Here is a 12,319-nt window from a genome sequence, read left to right on the forward strand (position 1 = left end):
AATGTCCACACATTGTTAAACATATGAGAATCTTTTCCTTAAGCTAACTAATTTTTGACGTGAACGTGGAATTTGTTATGAGATAGAACATTGTCTGAGAAGTTTTAGAACAGAGTAGGCAATTTTTGGTAGAAAGGATTGTAATAAGAAAACACAGTAAAATAAAATGTTTGATGGATATTAAGGATAGTAATAGTAAATTAAAATAACGCAGTGTTTTTCATTATCATGCCGTCTTTACCATTACAGCATAACAGGCAACACAATTTAATCTTTATCTTTATAAAAGTTGAATGAAAATAGTGATGGATAGTATATTTTCAGAGAAAATGATATGAAAAGGATATGAAAGCACAGGCACTACTCATATTTTAAAAAATTGTAACCTCATGAAACAAGTAAAGGATAAAATGCTAATGTCAAAGTCAGCATTCAAAATCAGCAGTTGATAGTAGTGCGCACTGACGTTTGTATCACGGATCAAACCCGTTAGCTTACAATCACCCTGTAAATCTTGATTTTTATCTGGTACTCCTCGATGTGTTTACGTATGCATTTCGTTATGCCTGAGGGTTTTTTAAATAGCTTTTGTCCTATCACTCACATTTTTTAGGTTTAAGCTTATGGAAGAGTTCTATGAAATTTTGAATTATTCGAAAAAACACCGAATTCCGTAAAAGAATAGTGTAATATCATGTGTATTCTATTGAAATATTACAATTGCTCATATTTTGAATTCACTGCTCGATTTTGAGAGAAAAGCTTATGACGGATCACCCAACCCACCGATAAAAGCGTTGTCACAACAGTTGGGGTCATAAATCCTTTGTCTTCATCGAGAGACATCTTACAAACGCACATGTCTCTACTCGAGATAGTATGAAACTCTTACAATTTGTAAGGAATAATTAAATCAAAATGATATCTTCCCTCAGTTCACGAGACAGCGTTCTGCCCTCATGGCGTACGAGAAGTTTCCCGTCTCGACTTTCTCTGGTATTTCCGGCGGCAGCGCCCAATCACTCGCTCCAGCGCAGCCCTCACAAGCGCGCTCTCGCAACTCACATCCGCTTCTGATCGCTGCCAGCCAAAAACTCTTGTTATAACATCGATTATAATAAATGAAACCCGGTTTGAGAGCCGAGAAGAGTGAAATAAATTTAAATGCACTGAATTGTATTTCTTTTTAAAATCTATTAGTAACTGCTAGCCGACTTAATTGTATTGTGGCAGCATTCGATTTCGCACTTTCTTTCATTATGAGCTCGCGAGATGGTCGATAACGTTATCGTTGAAATGAATCTACATTTAATCCCAATAAAATAGTTCGTGCCGAAAGAAGAACTCAATAAACTGGAATTAAGAAACAAGTTAGCTTTGGCAAGAAAAATGGAAAAAATATACTCAATCATGTTACGAATAAAATGATAAAGTACATATATGCATATCATAGATCACTTGGCTTCGTTTATATTGAGCATATGTGAAATTTTATATAGCTTAAAAAATTTGAATCCTTAGTTTGGCGAGATGTTTCGGTTTAAAATATTCCATTCTCATGTAAGAACAACGTGAAGAATTCTAATACTAATAATAAAAAAATATATACAACCTTATTGCTATATATGGTCTGAGCGACTCTGGAGTCCAGCAGCTCTTTACTAAGCGGTCTTCACCTAAATTAATAGGGTAATAAATTTTTCAGTATTTGTTGGTTAGAATATGTATATTTTCTTTAAGAAATGCGGATACAGTAAATTAATCCGTAAATTATTCATGACGTATTATTCAAATATAATTTTTGCATGTTCGAAATGAGCAGAATTAATAACCTAAACCCCTTTTTGAATTCTATTAATTCATATCAGAAATATTGTGTTCACGTTGCATTTCTGAGTGCAAAGTTTATTATAGATTACAGCTTTTATACTGATATTGAAAATTTTCAGCAAACTGCTACCTATTTGCAGTTTGCTGATCCGGTACTTGCTTTGAAATGGTCATACATTCCAAATTTCCAGAAACCCATCGAAGTTGACCTTCAACTTCCGGTGCTTTCACTGTCAACTCTCATTCGTGTTTTGATGCTCCTGCTTTTGCCAACCTGAAGACCAAAAAAAAAAAAACACATCAGAAATTTGGAATCGAGAGGATAAGGATAATGAAATTATTAGATACTCTATTAATAATATCAATTCATCGTTGCATTACGTGTAATTTGACCTCTGAGAAATAATTGTGATGCGTTGGTTGAGGGAGAGGCGACGCTGCCCTGCGCGTCGGTATAAAAGCGACGTCGCGGACTCCCCAACATCAGTTGAACGGCCGAGTTCCTCGGAGTGGCAGGTGGAGTGCGCTCGGAGACCATCACTTGACTGACTTGACTAAAGACTGTACCTGATATGAAAAGAATGAAAATTGGAAATGATAACATTCACATTTTCCAGGGAGAATAATCAACTCTATGATAAATATATTTTCTGGATGATTCATTTTCAAACGATTTTAAATATTTTAATAAGACTGAAAACATTCATAACTCTTTCACGAAAATCATGTTATCACCTTAGTTCCTACTGATAGAAGCTGATCGAAAGTTTCTGGCATCAATGAAAAGGCTTACTTTATTCAATGATGGCTATCTTCAACACAAATTAATATTTGTTCGTTATTTTCGGCATTTGACTTGATGACGAGAACCTAAAACAACAACTCTCCACTCCGGAAGACAAATTTTACCTCTACATTTATAACCTGAAATCAATAAATACTTAACAGTCAATTATTTAGGAAGTTGAATGAAATCAATTAATAACATTAAATCCTTTTCCAGACTCAAGAGAAAGCCAAAGTGAAACTTTTATTAAAATATTATTTATTTACGACGCCTAGAAATACTGGCTTACGGCGACACCATGAAGGTTGCATGTGAGTAGCTTGCAACCTGTTTTGTTATATATTAGTTAACTAATCAACCTGTGATTTGAAAATGTCATGCGTAAATGTATAAACAGCCCTTCCTACACTTTACTGTCGGAGTATCATGTTATTGTTGCTTGATTCATTTTGAGACGATAGCTTTTGAGGCATGTGAGTACGAGAAGCAATTGAAAGGATGAACAAAAACATAATTTTTCCAGTTTTAACCTGCTTCAAGCAAAGAATGGAATTATGCCTTAAACATCCGAGACCTATGAAGGGTTCTAATAAAAATTAAAAATAATTATTTAATTTAGATGCAGTTGAAACGAAAAATATCCTTATTTGTTAATTTAATGGGAATAGAAACCAAATTATTTTTTTTACTGGCAAAAATAATTTGTATTTTATTGAATTTTCGAAGCAATCGAGTATGTGTTAAATGTCGAACTTAGAAACGAGTTCTTTGATTGAAACATTAAATATGTGCACAAAAATAAATTGAAAATATGATTTTGAAACAAAAAATGTACGTGCTTACCTAAAGATTTAATTATGGCCGAATAGATTGCGCAAAAACTGCTAAATTCTTCATAGGAATAACATTGGAAATGTTTTCACCAGTTGAGAATAGTTGAACCAATCAAGTGGGGCGGTGCGGCACAGCAGCGAAGGTTCGATCACTTTTCCTCGGGTCTATTTTTTCAGTCGCCTTTCTCTTGCAATGCTTGGACATGTGCCTTCACTTTGCTCCAGAAGCTGATAATGCATTCTAGGTTGATTGTAGACTTCATTTTACTATGATCAATAACTCTGATGTCCGAATAAAAAAGGGGGCATTTTAAATCATTGCCCATACGGGTAATAATTTTATTTGCATTTTGTGCATTGGACACTCTAATTAGGCTTCATATGTTCTATTCAGTTTCATTTCATGCATTTTTAATATTATTGTAGCCCACATTGCGTGAAGAAACAAACGTGCTCATTCAATAATTTTTTATCCCTTGTGGAGTCGTAAAAGTTGAGCTAAGTTCTAGAATACTGTCAAGAATATTATTTTTAATTGGCATATTCAGGAAAGGCAGAAATATTATTCTAATAAGAGCAACGTGCAGGATATTCGCCAAAATCAGTTTAAAATAATCAATTTCTATACAAATATTTCAGGACTTCCAAATAATTGATATGTTGTGTATATAATGGCTAAAAAAATTGATGGAGGTAGTAGAAGGGAGACTGGAGTAAGAGCTTGGAGTTGGAGGGCGTGCTCCCGCTGCTGTCTCCATGGAGCGCTTGCAGGAATACTTTCACTGCATCGATACCGTCGCTCCCTCACTCCAACTTTAAATTCTTCTCACGTCGACCGTAGCTTTTATTATACTCTTTTTTATATTATACTTTTTATTATTAAAGAACCAGAGAGAATAAATTAATGAAGAAATAAAGTTACTAACGAAATTTGGAATGTGTACGGAGGTTGAATTGCACAGTTAGAATAGGAGAAAGGAATCAAAGGAAATTGAGTAAATGTGGTGTAAGGGAAAAGAGGATTAGAAAGTAAATAAAAAAGGGAATGATAGGGGGTAGAATGGTATGCTAACAGGTATGAAATAAGCATTACCCGTGAATAGAAAGGCAGACTTTACATGTGTGTTCTGGGGAGGATTATGCATTGTCAGTGCATCGATAATAAATTCTCTGTCTGTAATTTGAGCGCCGAAAGTAGCAATTAGCACTTATCTGAGATCACTAATCACCGTCACCACGCGCGGTAACTCAGCCAAATAAAGCCTGCAAGTCCTGCGTCTAACATGACCAGGAACAAGGAAGATAAATGATGAACTTCACGCGACGTGATGTGAACGGCTCAACGTTCCTCGTGAGCTGTCTGTCACTGCTGCTACTTTATATTATGCAACGTATATATTTTACAGCTCACTGTTATATATTTTACTGTTCACTGTTATATATTTTACAGCTCACTGTTATATATTTTACTGTTCACTGTTATATATTTTTCAGCTCACTGTTATATATTTTAAAGCTCACTGTTATTTAAGCTTGTAAAATGACTCCGAGTTTAATAAGCTCATTGTACATCAGGAATATAGACTAATATATTAACTTATATGGCCTCAATTACTCAATAACTCTCGTCGAAGTATTAAAAATTTTATATTTCCTTTCATATTAAGCAAGTGCATATATTTCAATAAAAAATTCGGATTTTATGATGATTGATGAGCTCAATTCTGGATTTAAATTTTTATCGGCAAGATGCTGCTAAAAGTCTGCACGTGCTTTCGTTAGTCGTATTGGTTGGTGTACTGAAGAGTTTAATGAACGCGTCCTATGATTGGGCACCTAAATCCTCTTCATTTAAATTGCCCATCAGATTGAAAAAATTATTCATATGATTTTGGTTTATGTTGACGAAATTATTGACTTAAAGGTAAATAAAAACATACAAAGAAGATTTTTTTTTCAAAATAGCGACTCGGGTGACATCGAATGTTGCCGGTATGTTGCACGAACGAGCGTGGGCGTCAATTCGCGCGACGCGGACCGCAAGAGAAATCCGGAGTGATACGCTTTCTCACGGCACCGGGAGATAATCTACTGTCTGACAGGAAGTTCAGTCGAGCAACACCGAAGTTATAATCACTGCACGATCAGAACAGTAGAGTTCATTTGTCGCGCATCATCTCATGAGCTTCGGTTGAAAAGCGAGAGACGCCACGACGTTAATCTCTCTTCTCTGCGATGTTCGACAAAGGCGAAGTGAAAGTGAATAAGCTCGGCGTGACTCAAGTGTCGACCTTTTGAAAGTAAATGAAGGCGGGGCGGTGATGAGGAAGATGCGGTGATGCGGGTGATGGTCGGTGAATCTTTTAGATTTGTCAGTAGCACAGGCGCTTCAGTGCAGCGGTTGAGTCTTGAATTTCTCCAGGAAAAAACTGAGAAGTTTTACGAAGGACGCATAGATCACTAGAATCTATAACCGGAAACTCCTGCGAGAGCCTAATTCTAATATCATCAAAAGTACTTACAAGATAAGCCATCCTAGATTCTTGAATCAATAAAAAACTTTAGAAAGTCGTATTAACTTTTTCCCCTCGACGGCAATATTTATAAGGAAAACACTCTTATCTCTTCGATCCGACAAAGAGATCAGAGACCAAAAAAATTGTTATTCGCTTGTCAGTAATCAAAAATTTGTTGTATTCCGTTAAAACCGATGTTCCTGAGTTAGCGCTCTGTGGATGATACCGTTTTTGGCTTTCCTAAATATTTATTTGTTTATTTTTTAAATCAATTAATAAAGAAACGTTGCACTGTGTGATCCGTATATCCCAGAAGCGTGCGCCTAATACTGTGTTTTTCCTCGGCAGTTGTTATGGCGTTGCTGATCGCCACGGCAGCTTCAGCACCCGACGGAGGCTGGTCTTGGGGTTCCGAAGAGAAGAAGGCTGCAGCAGCTGTGGCCGAGGCCCAATCTTCGGCCAATTCGGGCATTGAACAGGGCCGGTCTCACACCAAACATTTCAACACCGACGGCAATGTGATCAACATCCCCGCCGGTGGTGTTTCGGAGCCCCTTCCACTAGAGCCCCATGCACCTTCCACCCCGGCTGTTGTTCAGGCACAACTTGTTGGGCAAGTCTCGCAAGCGGGAGTTGTCGGGGAGACAGAAAAGGACCGACAGGCCAGGTTCCTCGGCATCAGCGACACACTCTGCAGCTGGGGCGTGGGTGTCAGAGTGAGTATTTTAGAACTACATATTACAATAAATTTTCATACAATATAATGGATAATTAAATTTTCCTATACGAAAATTGCGACTAAACATGATTGGCCAGTGTCAGACGTTTTCCAGAAGACTACAAAAATACATACATGTTAAACCAATTCGCAGATTAAATAAGAAATCGCTAAAATTAATTTGTTATTCAAGTTTAACTCCTATTTGATTTCAGTGCGACAACAAAATCAAGAAAAAAGGTCATGGATACCCTCCCAGCATCAACTCTCAATACGGAGTTCCGGTACAAGCGTACGACAACTACGGAGCTCCGTACGGATCATACGTGCCAGAACAAACTTTTAATCATCATAAGAATAAAGGCAACAAGAAGGGTGGTGGGGTCACTGACCTTATTTCAGGATTCATCGATTCGTACACCAAGCCAAAGCCCGAGAAAGGATACAAGCCTTCCAAACTGCCCACTTACTTGCCTCCTGCAGGTTCACTTCAAGGTGCATACGAAGTCCCCATTTACGTAGCCGAGCCCATCCAGCCCTTCCCTACTTACGGGGCTCCGCAGCCAGCTTACACTCCACCGGCATCTGCATACGGAGCACCAGAACCTCCTTTCATTACTCCCAAGCCAATTTATCAAGTTTCTCATCAAAAGAAAGGATTTGCTGCCCAATCTTCGTATGCAGAGCCAAGCTACAACTCTCCTGTTATTACCCCTCATAAAGCAAATCACATCCAACCTGTTGCCACGGTGACCTCCATCTTCACTCGTACAGTTGGTCCCATTGATGCCACTAAAGTGCAGCACCTTCATTCACACACTCACGTTTATCACGGTGCACAAGTTGTTCCACAGGGAAATGACGGGTATGTTGACACACATCACATTCCTACCAATACCTATAATACTAATTTCAAGAAGAAGTCTGACGATAACAGCAACGTTGTAATTGGAAGCAGTGCACCCACTTCATTCACGTCATCTGGATCGGGTAAGGTTGGTTTTGGTTCAGAAGTAAATGGTTTCCAATCAGGACACTCGCAATCTACTGTTTCCGATTTCAATTCTCAACACCAAGGCGTCTCAACTGGCCATGTTCATAACGTGAACCCCTTCGACAGTCAATCTACTTCAAACTTCGGAACCACGGGTAACAACGGATTTTCTTCTCATACCAAATTCATCGCACAGGGAACAAATCAACATAATACTTTCCACGGCCAAGGATTCCAGCCGCCGTCTCGTCCTGAATTTGGTTTCAAACCCTCACTTACGATTGAGGATATGATTCAGCAAAATTCTCTGCATCAATTTTCACGTACAATCTACAGAACTGATTGTCATTGCGTTGCTGAGCAGTATTGCTCTGGAGAAAATATTATCCGACCCGACAGGGACCTCACTCACCTTATTGACGCTCGCAACCGTGCCAACCTCGTTTATTCCAACGCCACTTCTGCCGAAAATGAGACCGAGGTTGATAACAGAGATGTTAATTCCTCCTACGATTTTGCTGACTATGAAGATCCAGCGAATGCCACTGAAGCTCCAGAATACTACTCATACGAAGACGAGACTGTCGCCAGCGGAAACATTACCGACGTTCCTGTCGTCAGGAGGAAGAGAGAGACAAATGAAACTACAGAAGAGAACTTCAGTGATGTGCAGGGAGTAAGTTAAATATTATCTTAATTACATTTAGTTCAATCGAGATCTATTTAGGTTGTTTAGCCATTTGCACTTGATATTTTGGAATTAATGTACTGATTTTGAAAGAAATTCATCGGACTCCTATGCATGAATCAACACGTATTTCGTAGATCTAAAATAATTCCTAATCGCTTATTGAGACAAGAACGAAACCAAGACGAGGTTAAGAATTCGCTTGCTTCCATTCTTGAAGCATAAATTTTGCGATTGCATTGCCACAAAATTAACCCCATGGTCTAGTACACGCAATTTATCAGAAAACTTTTTCAGGTTGAATAAGATAAATTTGTCACTTTAAACAATATTCGTCCTGAATTGATAGCGTCAGCTGACTGGTTACACGCCGGGACCACAAGGGTGCCGGGCTGGCACCGTGTGCTGTCGTCGTCCTGTGTACAACCCTGCCAGGGCGTTGCCCGTCTGCGGCATCTCCAACGATGAGAACATCCACGGACGAATTAAAACTAAGGACAGTGAGGTAAGAATGGATTTTATCTTGTGTAGTTGTTCCTACAGTGCGAGTAATGAACATCGAGTCTTATAGATTTGTAAACTCGAAAAAAGTTGATATGCAAATTGTTCGTGCTGGAGCTCTATACAATTTCAACCATTTGGGTTAAATTTGTGAAAAATATATTTTTTTCATCCACATTCGTGTCATTACTTGATTTTATTTGAAATTATAGATATATGATGGTTTGTTTCAGAGGTTCATTTCTTAGATCTAATACGAGTAAATCAAGGACATTTTTTATTAAATAAATAGCTAAACTAATTCTTTGTGAGGAAGTGAGCCAGGCGGCATTAGACTACTCAACCAAAAAAAATCAGAGCACACAATATTAATACCAATTATTTATCCGACATATAAGAATAATACATCACATTGTTCATCCCGGCAGCCTGGCCGCGCCGGTTTCGGAGAGTACCCTTGGCAGGCAGCCATCCTGCGCCGCGCCGAGGGTGAAGTTGTCTACGTGTGCGGGGCAACCCTCATCAACCAACAGTTCCTGGTCACGGCCGCTCACTGCGTCAAGGAGTGAGTTATTCAATACCTATTTAAGGTTACGCATTTAGAGAAGAATGAGTTTGACAATTAATTATCGCGTATTACTGTGGTAAAGTGTCACGGATTTATTGGTAGATATTCAGTGACCTAAATGGAGGATTTTTCCCGGCTGAATAATTGTAAACGTGCAAAGTTGTTTATGTGGGTGATCAGCCCTCAGAAAGAAAGTTCAAATAACGAACGGATTTGAATTAAAACTGACTATTGCCCTTTCATAGCGTTCAAATTTGATTTTCACGCTTTGTGTGATAAGAATTTAGATTATCGTCCAAATAACACTGTGCAAAATGTAATGTCTAGGCAATTGAGGATCAAAAAGGTTAAAAATCATAAAATTACTGAGAATGAATTAGGTATCTCGTATGTGTGTAGTAATGTTTTTTTTTTCAATTCTCACGATCGACTTCATTTCATGTATCTACTTTAAGTTAATCTATTTTACAGCATCGATGCAAGTCTGCTGAAGATCCGACTTGGAGAGTGGGACGTCAGGGACAAGAGTGAATTCTATCCCTACGTCGAATTCGACGTCTCTGGCATTTACAGTCATCCTGAATTTTACGAAGGGAACCTGGAGAACGACATTGCCATCCTCCGAACGGACAGATTCGTGGACTACAGCAAATAGTAAGCCAAACGAAATTTCTAAACAGCTAATGAAATGCCAATTCAATTAAGAGCAGCATGATGGAAAAAATTTATTAACTGCAGCAATTTATAATATCTACTTGAGCTCTCAATAAAAACCTCCAAAACATAACAAACAAACGATGAAAAACACATTAATTACTCAGAGTCCGTCTAATGCAACTAAAACTTGAAGATTTTGCGGCCGAAGAGGCGTACGCAGATATCTTGAATATTTTACTCAAGTATTTATTCTAATATAACTATTAGACACTTGGAGTTTTTCACTCATTAATTTGGTGCTTGCTGTAAACATTGACTAGCTCGCCTAGCTAAGTTTCACAGCTCACGCTAAGTTTTGTTCCAAACTTGATATCAATCGACTAATCTAAAGTACAATCACCGTATGACTAACTGAACTTTTTCCTTCAGTCCCCACATCTCCCCCGTATGCCTGCCCGCGAGTCGCCAAGACTTCTCCGGACAAGTGTGCCGCATCACAGGCTGGGGCAAGGACGGATGGGGAAGTGAAGGAGACTTCCAGTCAATCCTCAAGGAAACTCAAGTGCCAATCCTCAACTCGAACTTGTGTCAGCAAATCTTGAGAACCACGAAGCTCGGCACCAGTTATTCCCTGCCAGCTGGCATGGTGTGTGCTGGAGGTGAAGAAAACAAGGACGCCTGCAAGGTAAGTCGGGATAATAAATTATGGAGCATTCTGATTGCATTTTATTCTAAAAATTGTCAACAAATGAATTATATGGAAAGTTTCTGGAAAGTTTGACAGTGACCTTCCGGTAGTGTCCGATTAGTGAATCGTTTCAATCGATTGAATTTAATTTAATAAATGAACTTTGGTCCCTCGTTAGTTACGCATTATCTGTTTTTTGACAAAAGTTCATCTCAAACCGATTCGAAATCTATATTGGTCGTAATATATATATATATAAAACTTTGATGTAATTAACGCACAACGATTATGCATGCAGGGAGACGGCGGTGGCCCCCTGGTGTGTCGGAGCAGCGGAGGGGAGTTCCAGCTCGCGGGTGTTGTGTCCTGGGGCCTGGGATGTGGACAACGTGGCATCCCTGGTGTCTATGTCGATGTTCCTTACTACATCGACTGGATCAACTCCATCATCGGCGTCTAACTCTTCCGATGTGAATAAAGCTAACTATTCTTAGTCTCAATTAAAACGCATCTGTTTAAAATGTGAACTAATCGAGGAGTCGGCATCGTAGCAGCGCAATCATCACTGATCGGCATCATCGCCCTGCGATCATCAGCCGGTATCGTCACCCTGTAATCATCATTCGGCATCATCGCCCTGCGATCATCAGCCGGTATCGTCACTCTGTAATCATCACTCGGCATCATCGCCCTGCGATCATCAGCCGGTATCGTCACTCTGTAATCATCACTCGACATCATCACCGTTTAATAGTCACTCGGCATCATCGCCTTGTTATCATCGGTCGGCATCATCCCTGTGAATGCAGCATCGCTTGGCAAACTCCCGTATCAACCGTAGGCTCATTAAACGTTCTTGCATGCATTGATATTTCTTGCTGGAACTTTCAGCTATCAATTAAGGGTTTCTATCAATTAGAGGTTTCTATTAAAATTCTGTATTGTTACATCATTTGGTCACAAGATGGAAGCATTTCAATGTGCATAACTAAAAAAGTCAAGCGGCTTATGCTATCAGCACCGTTTAGTGAATTGATCAAGTGCGTGTAATTCAAATTTATCATAAATTATTTCCATTCATGTTTAAGCGAATTCACCCAGACCCCATCGCATGATCATTCCTACTCAAACAATAAGCGTGTTCAATGATGTAAACGTTCTAGCAAATACAGTTGTTCGATTTAATTCTGTGAAGTTTAATCATGTGTTTGAGGCATCATGTATCATCTTTGTTATGACTTATGTCCTTGTTTTAAGGATAAGCAGCGTAGGCCAGGCTTTTGCTATCAGCACCGTTCAGTGAATTGACCCAGTGCGTGTAACTCAAATTTATCATAAATTATTTCCATTCATGTTTAGGCGAATGTACCCAGACCGCATTGCATGATCATTCCTACTCAAACAATTGACGTGTTCAATGATGTAAACGTTCCAGCAAAATACAGTTGTTCGATTTAATTTTGTGAAGTTTAATGATGTGTTTGCGGCATCATGTATCCCCTTTGTTATGACTTATGTCCTTGTTTTAAGGATAAGCAG

The 12,319-nt window shown here is 38.8% G+C and overlaps 1 protein-coding gene across 1 annotated transcript; it reads left to right on the forward strand.

The window, feature by feature from the left end:
- Positions 1-2,789: 2,789 nt before the first annotated feature.
- Positions 2,790-12,050, forward strand: LOC108673120. Its single transcript, XM_018160906.2, has 8 exons — positions 2,790-2,928; positions 6,315-6,682; positions 6,900-8,354; positions 8,716-8,871; positions 9,296-9,432; positions 9,907-10,089; positions 10,522-10,777; positions 11,079-12,050. Exons 1-8 carry the CDS (start codon positions 2,916-2,918, stop codon positions 11,238-11,240), a joined length of 2,730 nt encoding a protein of 909 aa, XP_018016395.1. The 5' UTR covers positions 2,790-2,915; the 3' UTR covers positions 11,241-12,050.
- The last annotated feature ends 269 nt before the right edge of the window (positions 12,051-12,319 follow it).

The sequence above is a fragment of the Hyalella azteca genome, unplaced genomic scaffold (assembly GCF_000764305.2).
Source record: "Hyalella azteca isolate HAZT.00-mixed unplaced genomic scaffold, Hazt_2.0.2 contig7679, whole genome shotgun sequence".
Lineage (NCBI taxonomy): Eukaryota > Metazoa > Arthropoda > Malacostraca > Amphipoda > Hyalellidae > Hyalella > Hyalella azteca.